The 22,829-nt window shown below is 41.7% G+C and overlaps 1 protein-coding gene across 1 annotated transcript in view; it reads left to right on the forward strand.

Moving 5' to 3' along the window:
* Nucleotides 1–22,829, forward strand: part of TAF4B (TATA-box binding protein associated factor 4b) — a 77,326-nt gene that overhangs the window by 29,957 nt on the left and 24,540 nt on the right. The window contains exons 10-12 of the mRNA XM_054985235.1: nucleotides 3,037–3,167; nucleotides 6,952–7,077; nucleotides 13,010–13,066. Coding sequence (XP_054841210.1) covers nucleotides 3,037–3,167; nucleotides 6,952–7,077; nucleotides 13,010–13,066 — 314 coding nt within the window. The remainder of the gene's footprint in view (nucleotides 1–3,036; nucleotides 3,168–6,951; nucleotides 7,078–13,009; nucleotides 13,067–22,829) is intronic.

Raw genomic sequence — 22,829 nt, forward strand, 5'->3', positions numbered from 1 at the left:
ACCAACTGTGAAGTTGGGATCCAGGTGAGAGGTGTTAAAGTCTAGGAACATAAGGAAGGAGTCAATGATTCAGCAAACCAACTACCAATTTGAGGATGAAGGTCCTAGTATAGAAAAAATTACCAAGTTGCAGGGGCTCAAGAAGCCTACTTCATACATTTTGAAGTAGGTAATGTTCAGTGAGGAGTTTTGGTATTGGTCTAGTTCCATGCAGGTTCCCAGAAACTGCAGCAAGGTTGGATCAAGGAAGCCAGTTCTTGTTTCCTATTGGGGAGTTTGAATTTGGGGTGAGTGTAAACAGATGAGTCTTTAAGGAATAAATGGAGGTCTACACATAGGCAGGCTAGGTCAGAAAAGCAGGTACAGCAGAGACAACTCTGGTGGGGTTATTGAGTTACCTGAGACAAAATCTGTGCAGTGACTAGATGGCATACCCTTGGTTTGGCATTGAATTACCAGGGTAGGCTCTATTTTGAGGAGGGTTCCATAGGCTCTGGTCATTGTTCAGCAAACAAGTTGAGTCCTGGCTGTGGGTGTGAAGGAACTCTAGAGGCTGAAAACAAAAAAGTCTTTAATCAGTGAGTTCTTCTGAGCATTTCAGCAGGCAGGCTCTTCTCAAGTAAAAATGTCTTGCTAATTAGAGGCCCAAACTTTGATAGCAAACTGGATATTTTATCCAGGTCTTCAGCAGTCAAGACACAGGATTTTTGGAAAGGGTGTGTGTGAGCAAATATAGGGGTTCCTGTGGGGAGCTATCTCATCCATTTGAACATGAATACCTTCTAAACCATTAGTCTGACTCAGTATAAGGCAGCTGTATGTGTTTGTTTGACTCTGGCAGAAAATGGCTTTGTAGCAACAGCTGCATGAAAACATCCGTTGTGCACTGGCTGGCATCATCTCACCCAAGTCCAAACATCTTGAAGAGGAACCTCAGAGGCAGCTGCATGACTCCATTCTCATGCCATTAAGGGTGGGATCTTGCTATCCCAATAGTGGTGCCCCACTTGAAGCATTTGGCTTCAGCTGTGAAGGGTGAGAAAAGGGGTCTTGCAGAAAGTCAGGTGCACCTTTCAACCTTTGCACCTAAGAGGAGAGGCAGATTTTCTTGGATAAGCTGCTTTGAGAAAGTAATGACATTCTTTTAGAGGGGAAAGTCTTGGTGAGAGATGTATGACCACCAGAGAACAAATAAAATTGCTTCAGATCTTTATTTTATTTACTCTTACGTATATTCCGCCTTTCTCCCCATTGGGGGGGGGGGACCCAAAGTAGCTTACAATATTCTTCATTCCTCCATTTTATCCTCTCAACAACCCTATGAGGAAGGTTGGGCTGATAGTGTATGTGACTGTCTCAATCACCCAGTGAGCCAGTTGAGTTTGGAACCAAAGCCTCCCACACTGCAGTCTAAATGCTACACCACACTAGCTATTACCCAAGAGCTGCCATAAACAAATCCCATTTTTAATCTATCAGCAGATCTCAGCATATGAATTTGAAGAAATGTTGAGTAAACTACTGGAGTAAAATTAAATGCTATTAATAAAAAGTGTTTCCTAAACATGATATTTAGTGGTAGGTAGAGAACACTTTCCCACAGCCTTATAAGATGAAGATCTGATGCTACACTGACCTTGTTTCTGGCTACTGTCTATGATAGCAGTTGGGATTGGAGGCCTTACACATGCCTATTTTGAAGGCTGTGTTCTTGACAGGTCATGGTATAATACAAAATATCTGTGCATCAGAGGACTGGCATTCCTCAGAAATAACACTTCGGAGGGAGTGTGCAAGGATAAGAAAAGTTTGGCAAGGATTTAACAGAAGCTTGTAGGACTGAAGCAGCCAAGGCAGTCACTCTGCCCAGCTAAGCTGGTGAGGTTAGTTGTCAACCATAAAATCCCTTAATTAGTTTGCAGGAAACTTGAGGACATAGATGAAGTTTAATGCTTAGATACAAGCAGCTTTGTTTAAAGTGCTCAGGACTGGTTCCAGGTTTGGGGGGCCTTGGGCAAAGAGTACCTGGGCCTCCCTCCTTTGCTTACTGCCATGCCTCCAGCATGTGCCCACTCACCCACATGCCCCTCTGCTACTGCCTGCCCATTCCCCTCTCCCCACCAGCTGATTTACAAACCTCCCCACCAACCATGTTATCAGCTACACACATGCTCCTTCCCCAGCAGTGGTGTGTAGAATGTGTGGCTGGAAGCATGGGTGGAGGAAACTCTTGCAAGTAAGTGCATGAGCAGAAGAAGGGCACACTGATGGGAGGACCTCCACCTTCTACCAATGTCACCATTGGGCCTCACCAGAATCCCTGGGCCTCTAGCAACTGCCCGTTTCGGGTTATGCTAGCACCAGCTGGTCCTTCTAGAGGGACTAAGGGAGGTGCTGTTGAAGAAAAGGCAAAATCAAGCTCATCCTAATAAATTGCAATTGTAGGAAGAGGTGACAAGGGAATGTTTGGGACCCTAATCAAGTTAGCTGTTTTTCCAGCCACCACCTTGTGTGGGCCAAACTGCCATATGCTGTTGGTTGGGCTGTGGGTGTGAAAAGGGCCTGGGCTAAGATGCCTGGAATATGTTGTGGGGGAAGGGGAAGAATCTGTTCATTAACATGTCAGGATTTAACAAGTGCAGTGTCAACAGGGCAAAATGTAATTTTCTATTTCTTTTTAATTACTGAAATTAACAGAATATGGCACTAATTTCTACAGCTCCTGTTTCTACCCTTTTCCGAACCGCAAGGCTTGATTTCTGTGTTCTTATTAACTTTGTCCTATAAATGACCTTGCAAGGAAAATGATTCTAGAGGCTAAGTGAAACAATGTCTATTTTCTGAAGCTGTAGGCTAGGTTTTATTAATGTAATGTCTAAGATCTTTGAAGTTGTTACTTTACCAGGAAAATCACAATCTCCAAACCTTTATTCATAATGGGTATGACTTCCAGGGGGAACAGAATACCTGCTGTGCTAATTATTTCAATTATCAGCTAGTACTAAAACATGTAATGGATTTTCTCTGCCTCCACAGGTAAAAGGCATGACATTACGGAAGTTAATTCGGATGTTCTGAGCTTGATCTCCCATGCTACACAGGAGAGGTTACGAGGGCTTCTGGAGAAACTGACTATAATTGCTCAACATCGTATGGTGACCTATAAGGTAAGGGAAATCATCATTAACTAAGTCTGTTGGTATCATTGTTTTGCTTGATTTTTTGGGGTAACTTTTGGCTACATTCGAAATGTGTATCATAAATCTACCCCAAAGAATGCTTATATTTTAGACCTATTGAATATCAGCTATTTTGTTCTGTGGTTAATAACAGGAACAAAATCTGCTTATGGAGGTCTTGTGCCTTTCTGGAAAATTCATGAGAAGTGTTATTTAACCTGGCCTGTAGTAATGTAAAATTCCTGCAAGTAAACCTTAGTACATTATATGGCAGTAAAGGCAGCCTTCTTAGAAGTTAAGCACTATGATGCTGTAAGAGTTTTAACAAAGAGAAGTCATCTCTACTCTTGTATGGCCACAGTTCACTCTTCTACAAGTCCTAAAGCCTCATATGTCTGTGTATAACCCATAAAGATGAGAATGAAGATGGATGGCTACTGCTAGACTTGATATGGGTGCTTCACTAGCAGCCGTAGGGAAACTTAAATCACCACCACCACCACCACCACCTCAAATTTAAGCATTTCAAAATATTTAGTGAACTTTCTGACTTGATATTCAGGGAAGTAAGTAGAATGATTTGTGTTTTCAGAGAATTTGAGATCAAGTCTAGTGGTCCCTTTCTACCAGCAGATCCACACTGATCTGCTGATCCACACTAGTTTTCAGAGAGTCGTTGACAGTCCTCTATGTTGGCTGATCAGTGCTGTATGAAATGTGGCATGAAGTGAGATTCGTTGCTTGTATTTTTAAGGCCCTCACTATCCCAGCAAGACGGAAACATGGTAAGGGCTCCAAGAAACCGATGTAGATGCACAGAGAGCTCCAGAATAAGCTAAGGGAGAAAAAGGAAATGTTCAGGAAATAGAGAGAAGGACAGACCTCTAAAGAGGAGTATATGAGGGTTATTAGGTACTGCAGATCAGCCATCAGAGAGGCCAAAGCTCAGTACGAGCTGGGTCTGGCCAGGAGGGCTTGCTACAATAAGAAAATCTTCTACAGATATGTGAGAAGCAAACACAAGGTAAAAGAGGCAATTGGACCGCTGTTGGGAATAGATGGAGAAACTCTGATGCAGGACAGAGAAAAAGCAGACAGGCTTAATGACTTTTTTGCCTCTGTTTTCTCCCTGAAGAACTCAGGCACATCTAGAGATAGTAGAAAATGTGGCAGGACACCTGAGTGGCTAATTGACATTGACAGAGAGGTAGTGGAGAGGCATCTGGCTGCACTGGATGAATACAAATCCCCTGGGCCAGATGGGGTGCACCCAAGAGTGCTGAAAGAACTTTCCAGAGAACTTGCAGAACCCCTGTCCATCATCTTCAAGGCCTCCTGGAGGACTGGGGATGTGCCACAAGATTGGAGAAGAGCGAATGTTATCCCAATCTTTAAGAAAGGGAGGAAGGATGACCCGGGAAACTACAGGCCGGTCAGTCTGACTTCTGTTGTTGGGAAGATATTAGAGCAGATTTTAAAGGGATCAATCTGTAAGCATCTGAAGGACCACTCAGTGATCCGGGGAAGTCAGCATGGTTTTGTTCCTAACAGACCTTGCCAGACCAACCTGGTTTCCTTCTTTGATCAAGTGACCAGCTTACTGGATTGGGGGAACTCTGTTGACATGATTTATCTGGATTTCAGTAAAGCTTTTTATAAGGTTCCCCATGACATTCTGATGGGCAAACTGGAAGACTGTGGAGTAGACTATAGGACAGTTCGGTGGATAGGGAACTGGTTGGAGGACCGCACTCAAAGAGTGGTGGTCAACAGCGTTTCATCAGATTGGAAGGAGGTGTCCAGTGGGGTGCCGCAGGGCTCGGTTTTGGGCCCGGTACTTTTCAATATTTTTATCAATGATCTGGATGAAGGAGTGGAAGGACTGCTCATTAAATTTGCTGATGATACCAAATTGGGAGCGGTAGCAAACACCCAAGAAGATAGAATTAAAATTCAACAAGACCTGAATACTCTAGAGAAGTGGGCAGCTGTGAATATGATGCAATTCAACAAAGACAAGTGCACAGTATTACATCTGGGCCACAAAAATGAGAAGCACAAATACTGGATGGGGGATACACTTCTGGGCAGTAGTATATGTGAAAGGGATCTTGGGGTAAGAGTGGACTGTAAACTGAATATGAGCAGTCAGTGTGATGCAGTGGGAAAAAAGGCTCATTCAATCCTGGGTTGTATCAAAGGGGCCATAGCATCGAAATCGCAGGAGGTCATAGCCCCTCTCTATACTGCCTTGGTCAGGCCACACCTGGAGTATTGTGTGCAGTTCTGGAGGCCTCACTTCAAAAAGGATGTGGACAAAATCGAGAGGGTGCAGAGGAGAGCGACAAGAATGATCAGGGGTGTGGAGACTGAGCCCTACGAGGAAAGGCTGAAGGCCTTGGGAATGTTTAGTTTGGAGAAGAGGAGGTTGAGGGGGGACATGATTGCTCTCTTTAAATATTTGAAAGGCTGTCATTTGGAGGAGGGCAAAGAGCGGTTCCAGTTGGCAGCAGAGGGTAGGACACGAAGCAATGGGCTAAAACTACATGCACAAAGGTACCGGCTGGATATTAGGAAAAACTTTTTCACGGTCAGAGTAGTTCAAAAGTGGAATCAGCTGCCTAGGGAGGTGGTGAGCTCCCCTTCACTGGCAGTTTTCAAGAAGAGGCTGGATGAATACTTGTCAGAGATGCTTTAGGCTGATCCTGCACTGGGCAGGGGGTTGGACTAGATGGTCTGTATGGCCCCTTCTAATTCTATGATTCTAAGATGTGTGCCTATTGCAGTGAAAAACAACTTTCTCTGTAGCCATCAGTGGTTACTTCCAAAATCTTTTCTAAACAGATCACTTCTGCTTTATCATGGCTGCCTGCCTGTTCTGTGTATCTGGTCTCTACCCCCTGCCAAACAATAAAAACAGTTTTTCAGAATGGCTTCAGTTTACATATCCTGCATTACTTGGAACCCCAGTTAATACAGTTATTTAGCAAATTGATTAAAACAGTGAAACACTTCAGCATGTGTCAATCTGCTATTGTAGCAGTTGCCATGTATTTTCCCAGCAATTGCCTCTGTGCAATTGTTTGCAAGGTGGATGCAGACAAAGGTGTTCCGGTGGAGCAAGAGACATGAGTGAAAGCATGCTAAACAAAGACACATTTCATTAAGCCAAATGTTAAATTCACCATGTTTGACTACACGGCAGCAATGCCTTTCAACACTTGGAGAAACCAAACTTAGACCTATTCATCTTGTACAATGTGTTATATTTTCCCCCTTCCTTAGTAGATTATCAGTTTCCCAGTTACTTTCATAGATTAAATTACAGTGCTGAGAATGATCATCTCCCGTCCTTCACTGCTTGCAAATTTTCTTGGGCTTCCCTGTGGCTGTTATTGAATTCTGGATCTGTCCTAGGGCTTGGCAGCTTGAAATTGGACACAAGCTTAAATTCTTTCTTCAGATACCTACTAGGATTAGTAACAAGGATTGAAGGGAGAGTCCTGGGTAATATTGGTCTATATATGAAAATTGTGTGTTGTGTGTGTGTGTGTGCGCGCGCACGTGTGTGTGTGAACCATGAAACAAAGTATTTCACAGACTGAGATCTCATATGTTTATAGACACTGTTTAAATTAAGTCATCTAAAATGTTTGCATCTTAGTTGTTACCAGAGTAAATGAGAAATTAGTTTTAAACAGGGACAGAATTTGGGATGGTGATCCTTCTTGATGTGTAAAATCAAAACCAACAGTCCTTTTTTTTCTTTCAGGACAACAAGAAGTATTTTATATCTAGTGATACTCAGACTCAGCTTAGGTTTCTTGAGAAACTGGATCATATGGAGAAACAGAGAAAGGATGACGAAGAACGGGAACTATTGCTTCGAGCAGCTAAGGTGAAAGAATACTGAAAGGTTTTGTCATTCATAAGACCCAGAACAGCTGAACACCCTAGACCTTCCTTCTAAATGTTTTCTAGTGCTACGTGATGGACCCATGTGAGAGCTTTTGCAGGGACCTTGGGTGTTTGGACATGGAAGAAATTAAAAATCCACAAAAGTTAAAAGGGGGGGGGGGATGAGGTTTCGCAATGTAGCATTGTGAGATCTCAGCTGCCATTATGGGGGTTGCTAGCTATCCCTGTAAAAAATGCTGTAGCTTGTGGCAGCAGTACTTGGGGCGGAGGAGGAAAAAGAACAGAGATGGAAACAGTTATGGCAAGAATAGAGGAGAACACAGCAGTGGTAGAGGGAGGGTTGAAGGATGAAAGTTGTGGTAAGGAGGAAGATGGCTTCTCCCATTCTTTAGGTTGGAGCAGAAAGTGCATCATGTGTGCTTTCTGTTCCAAGCTACTGCTTCAGCCCAGCTTATGAGACGGGTTGTAGGGAAAGCATTTCCAGTCCACAGGCCCTTGTCAACTAAGTGGTGTTGGCAAGAGGCTTGGAGTGACTAGGGGTGGGGGGAAGAGATGGAGAGTGGTGATGGGGAAAAGAAGAGGAAGCAGTGATAGGAAAGTGGGGATGAACAAGAAGGAAAAAAGCAGGAACATAGGGTGGGATGTCCTCTTGTATACATATACACAAAAGGCTCTTCATGTAACTTTCCAGCTCTAACTGTTCTGGCCTGACAACAATTTAGCTATTCTTATTTGAAACTTCCGGTGTACGCCCCACATCCTCATACTACTTTTCTAGGTCCCAATATGTTGACATGGGAGAACATATGCCAACTCTGATAAATATGCCCATGGTCTAAACTTGCCCCTTTCCCACAAGTATTGAGGAAAAGTACCCCAAAACTGCAACACTGATTGTAGAAGATAATAATAGTCATAAATGTATCTATTGGCAGCTTTAGAATTTAAAACTACAATTCCAAGGGGATAAAGTTAGATTAAAAAAATGAAAATTCTACAATGGCAACAGGGTACTATTATTAGAAGTACTGTACAATGTTTGTTACATGACCCATCAGCCCTTTCAATGGGCATTCAATGACATCAGCCCTTTCAATGGGCATTCAATGACATTGAATGGGCATTCAATAGGAAACAGAGAGTGAGCATAAACGGGCACTTCTCACAGTGGAGGGTGGTGAGCAGTGGGGTGCCACAGGGGTCGGTATTGGGTCCAATGCTTTTTAACTTGTTTATTAATGATTTGGAATTGGGATTAAGCAGTGAAGTGGCTAAATTTGCAGATGACACGAAATTGTTCAGGGTGGTGAAAGCCAGAGAGGATTGTGAGGCACTCCAAAGGGATCTGTCGAGGCTAGAAGAGTGGGCATCCATGTGGCAAATGAGGTTCAATGTAGCCAAGTGCAAAGTAATGCACATTGGAACCAGAAATCCAAAATATAAATACAAGTTGATGGGGTCTGAACTGGCGGAGACTGACCAAGAGAGAGATCTTGGAGTCATGATAGATAACTCACTAAAAACGTCAGCACAGTGTGCGACTGCCATAAAAAAAGCTAATGCTATGCTAGGGGTTATTAGGAAAGGGATTGAAAACAAATCAGCCGGTATCATAATGCCTCTGTATAAATCGATGGTGAGGCCTCATTTGGAGTACTGTGTACAGTTCTGGTCGCCACACCTTAAAAAAGATATCATAGCACTGGAAAAAGTACAGAGAAGGGCAACTAAAATGATTAAAGGGTTGGAACACTTTCCCTATGAGGAAAGATTGAGGCGCTTGGGGCTCTTTAGCCTGGAGAAAAGACGACTGAGGGGAGACATGATAGAGGTTTACAAGATAATGCACGGGTTAGAGAAGGTCGAGAAAGATGTGTTTTTCTCCCTTTCTCACAATACAAGAACTCGTGGGCACTCTATGAAATTATTGAGCAGTCGGGTTAGAACAGATAGAAGAAAATACTACTTTACACAAAGGGTGATAAACACATGGAATTCGTTGCCACAGGAGGTGGTGGCAGCTACAAGCATTGCCAGCTTCAAGAGGGGACTGGACAAATATATGGAGCAGAGGTCCATCAGTGGCTATTAGCCACAGGAGATAGATGGTATTCTCTTTGTGGGGAGGTGGTGCTCTGTTGTCTTGGTGCTGGAAGGAAGGCAGTGGGAGGGCTTCTGGTGTCCTGGCCTCACTGACAGTCCTTTAGATGGCACTGGATTTCTAGCCACTGTGTGTGACAGAATGTTGGACTGGATGGGCCACTGGCCTGATCCAACATGGCTTTGCTTATTAATTTCAAATTCATGATGAATATTGCTATAGTGAGATTGGGTCTGGAAGATGAAGCCAAGCAGGGTGCATGAAGTCTAAGCAAGCACAATGTGTGAAAATCTATAACAGATTTACTGCTTACATGGTGTTTAAGTTAAGGTTAAGTTAAACTGACATGTTTCCCAGACATGCTAACTCAAAGAGATGTTTTTTGTGTGGCACAGCATTAAATGATTGGAGCTTCCGCTGGGAATTTTAAAAAGTTCATTCCAGACACAGTTTACAACATCATGGACACCTAGGCTTTATGTACCAGGGCGGAATATGCATTTATTTAGCTTACTAATCTGAAGAGTAAATTCAGGTTTGCATAGCATATTATAGTAAGTAAAAATGAAAAATAACTTGGCAAATTCTCCGTTGCATAAAAGGGACTGTGTAAGCTAAGTCCCTTTCCAATCATTGCTTTTAAAAATTCACTGATCTTCATTTCCCAGAGCCTCTTACTGGTCAAAGCACCTCTTCTCCCAAACATGCAACTAAATTTCATTTCCTTTTAGCCTTCTTTCATACACTTCGTCACAAGACCTTTGTTTTCCCACTCATTTGCTTGGTCCCTCAAACCAAGGCTAGTTTTCCTCTGTGGTTGTCTTTTGCCTTTCTCCTGTCTATGTAGGGAATGTCAACAATTGCTTGCCTAGAGAGACAAAGTACCTTAAGCTGACACAATTTAGAAGATTTCAGATTACTTCTCTCCTTGCTGCAAATGTAGATACGTACACCCCCTTGGTGGCAGCTACTGCTGAACTGAGCATCCAGGACTGCCCCAGATGTCTTGGAGTGTGCCTTCGAAGCTGTGACTGGGTGGTTGAAGAATAGTCTGTTGAAATTAAATCCCACAAAGACGGAGGTCCTGTGGGTCTTGGGGCCATGGGCATGGGACTCCGGCTCTCCGCTCTTGATGGAGCACCACTTGCACCGGTTTCAACAATTAGGAGCCTGGGGGTGATCCTGGATGCCTCCCTGACTATGGAGGCACAGGTTGCAGCGGTTGCCTGGTCTTCATTTTTCTATCCAAGACAGGCCCGGCAGCTTGTCCCTTACCTATCAACCCATGACTTAACTGCAGTAATCCAAGCAACGGTCACCTCTAGACTAGACTACTGCAACTCGCTCTACGCAGGGCTTCCCCTGGGCCTGATTCGGAGGCTACAACTGGTCCAAAATGCAGCTGCACGAGTAATTGCAAGGGTCCCGATTAGGGAACATATAACACCTATACTACGCCAGCTGCACTGGTTACCAGTTGAGTACCGGGTCCGGTTCAAGGTTTTGGTGTTGACCTATAAAGCCCTATGTGGACTGGGCCCAGCATATCTGCAGGACCGCCTCTCCCCATATGCACCCCAGAGGATGCATTGTTTCAACAAATAGACAACTGTTGGTGGTCCCTGGCCCAAGGGAGGCCTGCTTGGCCTCGACCAGAGCCAAGGTCTTTTTGGTTCTGGCACCAACCTGGTGGAACTCTCTGTCTGAGGAAACGAGGGCCTGGCGGGATTTGTTATCTTTCCGCTGGGCCTGTAAGACAGAGATGTTCTGCCAGGCATATGGTGGAGGCTAGGTTGGGCCCCCACTGGCCATACTAAAGATCTGTCCACCACCCTACATATGAGCCTACATATGAGCCAGGGCTTGAAAACCAGTATTTTATCGTCACCATCTGAAGAGAAACTGTATTGTATTTATTGCATAAAGCTGTTTTAATGTTATTTGTATGATGTTTTATCTGTTTTTAATTCTTATTTATGTAAATTGAAATGTTGTGCTCCGCCCTGAGCCTGCCTGGTGGGGAGGGCGGACTAAAAATCTAATATAATAAATAAATATAATAATGTGCCAGCTCCATCTGTCTCAGACGAATTTAACATGGGAACTGGAAACCGTTGTAATGTTAAGAGTCTGCCACTGGTTTTTCAAGCTAAATGCAAGTCTTACCTGGGAACACTTGAATGTCTGTACCTCCAGACAGATAATTTGAAACTGTTTTGCCATCCAGTGCAGGAAATCCCTTCTGTCGCTAGTTTTTAAGCTGTTGCGTATCTTGTGCCCTCCATCCTTTATTTTAATTTTTTTAAGGACAGCTGATACAACTACCTTAGAAAATGTTCTGTATTGAAATTTTGTAGTCAAAAGGCAATTCGTAACCAAGAAACAAAAATGTCGTAATTTGTAATGTGACCTGCCATAGTCACATAACTGTTCCTGTGGCTTTATTGCCCTTGATGGAGGTATCGCCTAAGTGCTCCAAGTGGGTGTTTGTTTAATATTGGTCTGGTGTGGGTGCTGCCTCTTTGCCATATCCTCAAGAATGCCAGAAGAACTTGCCAAAGTACCTGGCATATCCAGTTTAAAGGATCTCTGGTAGCAGGAACAAGAAAGATCTTGGAGACTTATGAAAGCTGTTATGACAGCATTGATTAGCATCACCCCATCTTCAGTTATAACAATCAAGGTGGTGTATGCAGGGTTCTCAGAAAGTCCTGCTTCCAAGCTCTGACCACAACACATATGTACTTAGCTTTGGCAAGGTTGCCATATCTTGCATTTTCAGGCTATATCCTTGTATTATAGTAAACAGTGCTGGGTAGATGGATCAGCGATCTGACAAGGAAAGTCAGATCTCTTAACCAAGATTTATAAATTTAAAGTTAACCTTGAAACTTGCCACTTGTTTCCTCTCTGGAGTAAATGTATGTCCTACTTCCTTGTTAATCATCATTTTGATTTACATATGCATCAACCCTAACCCCTGTTCCTGTGTTCTGCAAGCCCACTTCAAACCAAGGTGTTGTGTAAGCACTGTAAACTATGGCTAATTATTATCAAAGAAAATAAAGAGAAGAGAGAATATGTCCCAGGGATTGGTTCCAGTGTGTGTAAGAATCTGGTGTTAACATCTGCAGTGGACCACTGTCTTCAGTCCTTTAAAATAACCCTGTAAATTAGTCAGTTTTATTACCATATTAGAGATAGTTGGAGCTGCCTGATATAGCAGCTTGCTAAAAGGTGCCTAGTGAGTACATGGCTATGCTAACATTTGAAAGGGAAATGTCCAACTTGTACTCATTATAGCTCAGCTACTTATATAGGAATTTTTTTCTTCCTTAGCTTTGATTGGTTGAGAGATACCTCTGATAGTTAGCTACAGTATAAAATGTAGCTGGTTATCATAACCTTTGTAAATGACATTTCAGACTCTACTTACATTCCACCATATGGGAGCTAAAATTGGCTACTTAAGGAAGCCTGCTGTATTCAACTAAAAATGTTTTTTTCTACTGTCCCTTACTAACTTCCCCCAAATGTCTGTTGCTGACATGAACATCATCATGCTTAGACTGGACCTGACTGACAACGTTAGCATCATTTTTTGTTTTAAGCTTCCTCTGGGCTAGAACAAAGGCAGCAGTCCCTGGTGAAGGGGGTGTTGTAGGGCGCCAGTCCAGACTGAGGCATTAAGCACTTGGAGCTAGACTTTCCAATCAGAAAGGAAAATTGTAACTTTCTAAATATTTCAGGAGATGTTGTACTAGCTGTGTTTAGCTGTTAGTAATCTATATTACCTTTCTCTTTTTGATAGAGCCGTTCCAATAAAGAAGATCCAGAACAGCTGCGATTGAAGCAGAAGGCAAAAGAGGTAGGCCTTTTCAAGTTACCATGTTTCCCTTTGTGTTTTTGAGGGAAGGTTGGCAGCCCTCTCCTGGCAATTAGGTCAGGGTTTATTTTTCTGTTGCATACCATTTGCAGAGGCCTTGGGGAAGGACAGGAACTGCTACAGGCAAGGGCAGCACTTCAAATGAGGTCAATGAATTATGAGCTCTTAACGTTTTATTTTCATAGTTTACAAAGAACTGTTTCTAGACAGGCCTAAACTATAGCAATGTACTTGGTAGGAATATAATGTGGGATTAGAAAAAAAAAGACACTTTGAGATTCAGCATCTGGGACCATACAATAGACTGCATTTTTCCAGGGTAATTGTTCGTTTTGTAAATCTGATACTGCTTATAATTCTTTGGCTGGGAGGCGGTGCTGGGATTTAGTTTTAAATGGAAAACGCCTCTGGCTTTTAATTTTCTGGGCCCAGCAGTTTTCTGTTCTGGAATGGAGCCCTTGTTTCACACAGTTCATGTTTAGCTGCAGGGGTTTTAGTTTATAGCTTAGACTGGTTAAGCTTTTACTCCCAGAGGCCTCTGCATAGCAACTGCAGAAATCAACAAATAAGTTCATTTATGTCTGCTGCAGCCTCCTCTCAGTAGCTGACTTTTTACATTTCCCAATATCCATTTCCTGACTTTTCTAGCCGGAGAGAAAAAAGCTCCACTAATTGGAGCTTATTTTAATTGAGCCTTAATATTGGATCTCACTGGAGTTGCCCCCAGAGCTAGTGGGAACAGAATTAAATGAAAATACCTAAGGTTGAAGACTGTGTGTGAGAGATTTTTTTTACTTGACCTACAGATTCTTTTCCCCGCTGAATAAATCAAGCCTGTTCACATTTCTGATTAAGGATCTGACAGCAGACAATAATAAAGACAATTGAGGTGTGAGATGTGTGATACAGAGCTGAAGAAATTGGTTTCTATAGTTACTTGACTGATTTCATGCCATTTTTAAAGATCTGTGGTAAATGAGTGATTTTTTGTTTAGCAACCTTTTTCTTAACGGTGCCTTTTGAACTATGAAATTTGTTGTTGCTTAACATTGTCATGGTTGACTTCTAGGTGCCAATAGCAGCAGCAGCAAGTTATTTATGAGTGCTATAAAGTCCCTTATTGTTTGGATTAATGTAGGAGCTGAGGCAAAACAAATGGCAATACAGAGAAATGGCCTCAAAATCATTTCACCAGAGTACAACCAAAGTGGAAGAAATTCTACAAAATAGAGGAAGAGCAGAGAGAACTTGGCTTTCTGTATCAGGCTTTGTTTTTGTGGAAATTGACATCACACACATCTTGCCTTAGTCTCAGCCCATCATTGTTTCCGCACCATTGGCTGTAACACATCTATACTCCTTTTCCCGGAGTCAAGGTGGCCATGTTAGAATATTCTAATGACAATGTCTTGAGCCTTTAAATACTATAGTGACATGAGGCAAAATTCAGTCGCTCAAATATGACTGAGGGTGTGGTAGAATACTGTTGAGAAGGTTGTACTAGTCTAGACAAGAAATGACAACACAAGAAGGATGGTTTCTGCAGAGGATTCAGAGAAATAAAATGTGTTTCTACTGTGGGACCAGATACTGCTGTACTGTCTGTGTTCTGTTTAGCTAGGATGAGGCCAACTGCAATAACTCCTTCCAGATAACATCAGCTGTTGCTTTTCAGGGTGTGTGTGAGGGGAGAGGGGGAATAATTTGAAATAGCAACTGTGATAGAGCTATTTTTCTTTACAGAGAGCGTACTCAAGTCAGTTGGTAGCTGCTGGGTTTGAAGCTCTGGAAATCTTACATATGAATAGCTGCAATGACCTCTGTACACAGGAGACAATGAAGAAAATGCTGTACTTGGAACAATTTTGCTGCCTTCCCACCTTGTTTAAGGGGGGAAATGCTTGAGCATTTCATTCTACATAGTTTTACGACAGATTCCTAGCATCTGCTTCCAATATCATATTGTAATATGGAACTTTGGTTGTCCCATCATCTGCCCACCCTTGACAAAATCCTTATGATGTTGAGGTCGTTAAAGAAATTGGGGAGGCAGCTAAAGAGAGTGTGACAAATTACTTCCAACAGTCTCTCATTGCCTTGGTAAAATATCATCTGAATGTACTGTTAACATATGTTGAGCTTATAAGGAGAAGTGATTCTAATACTGGGAGGTGCTCAGGATCTGGTTAGAGATGTATCTGTTGGCAAAACACTTGGAAACACTGACCATAGTACAAGCAACTTCAACATATATGCAAATGAAAAATTGCTTAAAAGTCCAACACAACCATCCTTGATTTCAAGAGAACTTTTGACAAATGAGAGGATTAATTAACATAAAGCTGAAAGGAAGGCTTATCAAGGATCTTATCCTTAAACCATTGCATTAGAGGTTCAGATAATTATTTCAACAGATTTTGAAAGATGTGTATAAGTTCAAGAAGATAACAGCATATTTAAATATCAGTGTCAAAGAAACCATAAAAGTCAGAAAGCTGGAAAGTTAGGTGGTATACTATTTTACATAATTGTGAAAAGAGGTATATTGGAGGTCAAGAAGTTTAGTGGGGTTTTTAATTCTTTGCATTGGTAAAAGATGGGAGGAGGGAAAAGAGGCCCATGTCTAAACCATTCTTTTCATGGGTGGTGTGAAAGTGATGTCAAATCAAGGCAACAGGTGAAGTTGTAGAGGTAATTGACATATAGTAGTATAGCTTAATCTTTGAAGAACTCGGATATATTTAACAAATATGCAGTTGATCATTAAAATGTTGTCTTACCACATGTTTTGTAGAGAACTGATATATCTCCAGTTTCTTAAAAAAAAGTTTCCAGGAGGCAATATGGGAAATTATGTCTGTCAACCTAACTTCTATCTTAGGAAAGTTGGTAAAACTGCTAAACACAGAACATGGTTTCTTTAAAGAAAGCCCTGTTTCACTAACTTACTCGAATCTTTGAGAATCAATCCTAAGAGTACAACATTATAGCCATTTCCAAAACATAATGCTCCTAACTAAATTTAGAAATCATGTGTTATGAAGACAGGTCCTGTCATGAATTGGTAACTGGCTTTAATATATGGAAGGCAGGTCATAAGAGTAAATTGGACACTTATTGCAATCGATGGAAGTAACAGTTGGTTCTCTCAAGGATCTGCTTTGCAACTGGTGCAATTTATTCATAAATGATCTAATGTTGTGATTAAATGAATCATCTGATATTTGGATTCTGTACAGAAAGGATTTGGGTTGTGATGCTGTGATCTCTAGTCACTGTGAAGCTTGACTTCCTTTCGCCCACATGTAGCCTAAAAGTTCCTTAGTGAAAGAGCCACGTGTTCCCCATAATAGGCAAGTGTCAAAATGCTACTGATAAGAAGCACCACCTTCAGTGTGAGATCTCTAAACTACTTCTTCATTGGTTGTGGCCATATAAGAAAATCGTAAAACTCACTCCTGTCCAGGTTCACCGAAAATAGCCTACATGGCAGGTTTTAGTAGAGTTAGGCATGTGTCATGGTTGTAGCCCACATGTAAATGAAAAGCACCTTTGGGGTAGGGACTGATTTAGAGTGAAGAAACATTATGTGTGTGATGCTTAACCATTTACCCACCATCTCTGAATCTGCCAGGTTTTACCAAAAAAATTCCCTATTTTCCACTTACATAGGATTTAAATACATGTTTGTACTTAACTTTAATATGGCATGCCCAGTCCTTTTGTAAGTGCTCAGTAGCAACTTATAAAAGGATGAAATACCAAAAGAGCTCAAGTAAGGTTTCAAGTCCACTTTAAAGCAGAGATCAGAGAATTCAGACTAGGGAATAGCTGTATTGTTTCAACTTGAATTATATTTTTCTTGCTGTTGACACAACCTGTTCCCTCAGAGATCCCTATGTGACTTAAACAGTCGTTAAAATTTTCAAAAAAAGGATGAAGGAGCCAGATGCAACTTAAATGTAAAATGCTTGAACATAGATCTTGACTTGCCTTCATCTCAGCAGCAGTTTTCCTTGAATGCTGACTTATACACTGTTGAGAAGCATCAAGACTTAGTCTGATCAGATCCTCACGGGGTAACATTTTGAAAAGTCCCTTTCAGGTGGGTAGCTGTGTTAGACAGCCATAGAACAGTGAGACTAGAATCCAGAAGTTCCTTAATAAGATTTCCAGGGTATAAGCTTCTGAAAGTCAAAGCTTCCTTCTTCAGACATCAATCTTGTTGGTCTTTAAGCCTCTACAGGATTTTTTTTTAAAAAAAAAATATTTGACTGTCTTTTGTGTCTCCCCAAAAATTCTGAGAGTATAGTAAAGGTCAGGATGAACTCCAGACAGCACAGACTTGGCAGCCAACAGTGGATATCATTTGTAAGGGATGGCAGAAGAGCCTTTAAGACTTATTGAGTGAAATGATTAGTGTATGTTCCATTGGTTTAAAAAGTGATAGTAGTAAATCTTGCTTGGTTTTACTATCATTTTGAGATTCTGGTTATGGTCATAACTCTTCACCATCCTTTAGAGAGCCTCTGATCTATATACCAAGGTCTGATAGTGTATCCAAATTAGAGATGGGCACGAACCACAAAAAACCAAACCATGAGGTTCGTGGTTCGTGGGTTTTCATGAACCAGGAACCACGAACTGGGATAAACTGGGGCAAGATCATGAACTGGTTCAGGTCATAATTCGATTCGTGCCCATCTCTAATCCAAATTCCTACGTGTTCCAGCTACTTAGTTGTTGAACAGCAAGAAGGTGATGACAATCTTGACCTGTAAGTTCTGTCTAAATTTGCCAAAAGAACCTTGACAACCTGGTGTGGATAGAAAATTGTTTATCTTTACAGTAATGATCAGAGTTTCTTTTGAATAAGAGCCTAAAGTTCTGTACCTACTCAGATGGGTCACCTATCATGGAATCTCTTTTCCTGTTGATAGCCAAATTCCATTGAAGGCAACGCAGGTTTCTCCACCTGTGGCATATAGTTTTCTAAAGGAACCTGGACTTGCTGTTTAGATCTCAGAAACTATCCAAATTTGAGTAGTTTCCAGTAGAATGATTTTTTCTATCAGCTGATACATTTTGCAAGTATTTATATTGAAATATGAATAAGGAGTTAACAGCTTTAATTTGAAAGAAGGAAAAATATCAAATTTTGTGTTCCAGGCATATGGAATCAGAACTGTCTTTAACAGAAACAGGAAAAAAGACAAATGGAAAAAGCCCCAAAAGCTTGGTCTTTTTCCCTTCTGGAGGTACATGGAGGTATTACACTTTGGGAAAAGATAAAGGGGTAGAGGGAAAAAAAACTTAAAAGCACATTGTATGAAGCTTTCAGAATAAGACTATCCAAAGCATGACCTGGAAAGGTGGTCAAGGGCTGACTTCTGGAGAATTGTTAAGCAAGGTAAGCAAAACTATGACTGAGAATTGTTCCAAGAATTTAAATTGAAGAACTTGAAGAATGATTTTGAAACAGATTTTGGTGGATGAGAGCCATATTGGGTAGAATTGGAACACAAAGAATTGAAGTATCAAAGCACTTTATATACCCTGAGCTTGGAAGTAAAGTTCTGCATTGGGTGGGGTATAGAAAGGTACGTTTCTAGGTTCTTTTTTTTTTTTAAGGCATTGGGGACCATAAGAGAACATTGAAATATCTGCAAACCTAAATATTACTACTTAATGTAAAAATATTAGCACAAAACACTACTGTTTTGATCATTAATGAAAGTTAAATGTATTTTGTTTTATTAAAATAATGACAAATAAACTCGAAGACAGTTGCAAGCTGCTTTACCCTAAAGTACCAATTTTTTTATCAGTTGAGAAAATTGGGGGTAAGGATGAAAATGGACTTAACTCTGTAGAAAGCTTTTAATAATTTGGCTTAGAAACAGTTGCTTGTATGTTACTTGATAAAAATGGAAATCTTCCTCCATCCTGAGAAGGCTTCCTCCAGTGGAAGAGCTGCGAAGAGAAGACTCCTTAGTCTGGAAGGCTTCAGGCACTGATTGGAGTGGTAATGTGATGGAATGTAATACTAGTCAGATATTTTTATTATTTTTATTTTAATTATTGCCTTTCTAGACTGGCCTCCTTGTCAGATGGGCTCAGGGCGGTGTAACAGCATACAATTTGTAACATTCAGTTTAAAAAAAATAAAAATATTATAAATAAACATTAAAACACATATACAATAAAATTTCTCAATTTGCAGATATAAATATTAAAATACAGCATTTTAGGCGCAGGGCCTGGCTCTTACATCATGCCCTGCACCAAACTTATGAGCTCCTGCATGGGTGGTGGATGGTCTTCAGTGGTATGGCCGGTGAGAGGACAGCCTAGCCCCCACCAAATGCCTGGCAGAACATCTCCTTCTTGCAGGCCTGCCGGAAAGATAACAAATCCCACTGGGCCCTAGTTTCCTCAGACAGAGTTCCACCAGGTCAGAGCCAGGACCGAAAAGGCCCTGGCTCTGGTAGAGGCCAGATGGACCTCCCTGGGGCTAGGGACCATCAGCAACTGCTTATTAGCTGATCGAAGAGACCTCCAGGGAACATATGGGGAGAGGCGGTCCCGAAGGTGTGCTGGGCCCAGTCTGCATAGGGCTTTGTAGGTCAACACCAGAACCTTGAACTGGACCTGGCACTCAACTAGTAACTAGTGCAGCTGATGGAGGATGGGTGTTATATGTGCCATGATTGGAGCTCTGGCTACCACTCGTGCAGCTGCATTCTGAACTAGCTGCAGTTTCCGGATCAAGCCCAAGGGCAGCCCTGCGTAGAGCGACTTACAGTAGTCTAATCTGGAGGTGACCATTGCCTGGATCACTGTTGTAAGGTCGTGGGTCGATAAGTAAGATATGCTGCACAGTTCACATATTATTATTATTATTATTTTATCATATTTATATTCCGCCCTCCCCGCAAGCAGACTCAGGGCGGATAGAATTTATAGTTATGCTCGACTTGGAAGGCTTAACTGCATCTTACTTAGATTTTTTTCCAGGATTCCTGTAAAAGTTCCTTTCTTCAGCCTTGAACAAGCAGGCCAAAATGATGAGAGATATTTTGTTGTTCAAATAAGTTATGAACGGTTGACCTTCTGCCAGACTAGCTTTCAACACAAAGAATGATGCCACCCAGTTGGTTTGATAACCAGGGGAAAAAATTCCATAATGGTTGTACCTGTAACCCCTGAATAGGGGTGTGCACCCCAAAAAGATTTGATTTCCCACTTCAGGAAAAAAAATCAGGAAAATACTAATCCCGAAGCGGCAGGCCGAAGCAAGCCGCTTTGGGTTTGGGTATTTAAACTGCTTCAGGATTATTAGGGAAGATTCGGCCATTGTTTCCAATGGGATACGTTGCTCCTGGCTATCCGGGGGCCTTCGGGGCCATTTTCTTCCCTAATCCAGATTTGCAGGGGACCTTCTCCTAATCCACCTTTCACAGCCACCTAAGTTTCAGAGAGATTGGACTGGGGGGGGGCACGCTATTGCCCCCTAATGAATGTGCCCCTATCTACTGCCAATCTCCATTGTTCATTCTCAAACCAGTCTCCTCCAGGTGTAGTCATCAGATCCAGTCAAGTCCAAGTCCATTTTGCTTGCAAAAATGCCACCCCAGTCACCTAGAAAGCTCCCCTAGTTTTCCCCATAGGGAACAATGGAGACTGGTTTGAGAGTGATTTTTTTTCTCTTTGCGGGAGGAGGAATGTTTCTTAGTGTGATTCTCTGGTGATTCTCTCATGTCAAGTTATTCCCCTTGCATCAGACTTCCAGTTTGGGATTAATGACGATCTGAAGTAGCCTAGAGATCTGGGCTATCCAAGATACTGTTTTTTGGAAAGCAAGGCATTTCAACGCCTGCTACCGACCCCCCTTCAGGGAGAAGGGGGTCCTGAATGCCACGCGACCCTGAGAGAGTGTGATCTCAGTGGCGGGGGGGGGGTTCTGAATCAAGGATTCTCCCCACTACCTTGAGGTCCCCTCGGAGAAGGGCGAGCTACTAACTGCAGTACCTCTGGAGTCATTTGATTGGCATAAGATCGTCAGAAACCAAGCCTCAGTACCAGCTTTGACCATTTATAAATGGTGGAAACAACACAGACAACCCGAAAAAGCAGTGCAAGGTAAAGATTGCTATCGGACTGTTTAAACGAGAACAGAGGCAAAAAGACCAAAGTAAAAGTTTTTTTAAAGGCTTAATTTAAGAGAGTAAACAACAAGGAACATTTATCGAGCAAAAAATTTAATACTGGCGAGTTTTTAAGGACTAAAAAAGCGATAAGAAGCATTGTTTATGCATACTTGCGGTTAGAAGAGAGATAACCGGAGCGGAAGAGGCGGAGGGAGCTGGGAAAACGCAGGCAACATCGCGAGATGGGACAAGACTGAGGGAGGAGACAACTTGTTGCCTAGAGAAGACAAGAAGCCAGGAAACAGGAAGAACAGCGAGAAGAAAGAAGACCCGGAAGCAAAATAAAGGAAGCAACGTGAGAGTATCGAGACCAGAGGAACCGGAAGCATGCCATCTTATTTGAGGGAAGAAGTGATTCCAGCAACCATAGAGAAATAGCGCCTGACATTTTGAGACTAAATTAAAAAGTTTTTTTAAAATAGTGAGGCCAGTGATAGTGAAATATACTAAGAGAAGGAAAGAAAAGAAGGCAAAACAGATCTGAGAAGGAGAGCAGATACATGGGGTGACTCCAAGCCGAGTCCTACGATGGCGGAGGGAAAAGCTGATAAGGAATGGCAAACCTCAGTAGACGCAGCGATTGAAGGATTGGGGAAAAAAGTTACAGAAGGCTATAAAGAACTGAGTCAATCGATACAAAAAATGCATGAAACTTTGGCAAAGGATTTAAAGGACATAATTAGGGTGGAAGTAGCAGAATTGACCAAAAATATGGATGGAATTAAAAACAAACTACAAGCAACAAATAGTAAGGTGCAAGAAGTGGAGCAGAAGACTAATGATTTGGCTACAAATGTAAAGCAAGAAAACCAAGTGATGCAGGAAAGGATGGCAGTGATGGAATGTAAAGCAACAGAAAGACAACTAAGATTTAGGGGCGTGTTAGAATCGACTACGCAAAGTGTGCAAGAACAAATGACGGATATTTTAGCAGAATTCCTGAATAAACAGCCAGAAGAAATTACAGCAAATCTGGATCTAGTATACAGGGTCGATTCCGCCTATGCACAACAAAAGAAGCTACCAAGAGATGTTATTGTGCAGCTAATAACAAAAAGAATGAAAGAGGAAATTATTAGAAGACATTTTGAAAATCCCCTATCACTGGGTGGAAACAGGATTAAGATAATGAAAGAGATGCCTAGAAGAATTCTCCAAGAGAGGAAAAAATATAGAGAGCTGGCCCAAAAGTTAAGAGAGAAGGATATCAGATACAGATGGGAACTACCAGAAGGGCTCAGCTTTCAATTTAAGGGCTTGAGAATTACAATTAAAACAAAACATGAAATGGAACTGTTTTTTGAAGAAAATGTAAATGACTTCCCTAGAGTATTAAGGAGATAACAGAATGGAGTACAAACTAATATCATGGAATGTAAATGGACTAAACTCACCTCAAAAAAGGACAATTTTTCATTGGCTAAAGAAACAAAACTGCAATATAATTTTCCTACAAGGAACACATATCAAAGAACAAGATGTTAAACTCTTAAAAAATAACCAATTAGGAAGAGAATATATAGCGTCAACAAAAC

Source organism: Eublepharis macularius, chromosome 7 (assembly GCF_028583425.1).
Source record: "Eublepharis macularius isolate TG4126 chromosome 7, MPM_Emac_v1.0, whole genome shotgun sequence".
Taxonomy (NCBI): domain Eukaryota; kingdom Metazoa; phylum Chordata; class Lepidosauria; order Squamata; family Eublepharidae; genus Eublepharis; species Eublepharis macularius.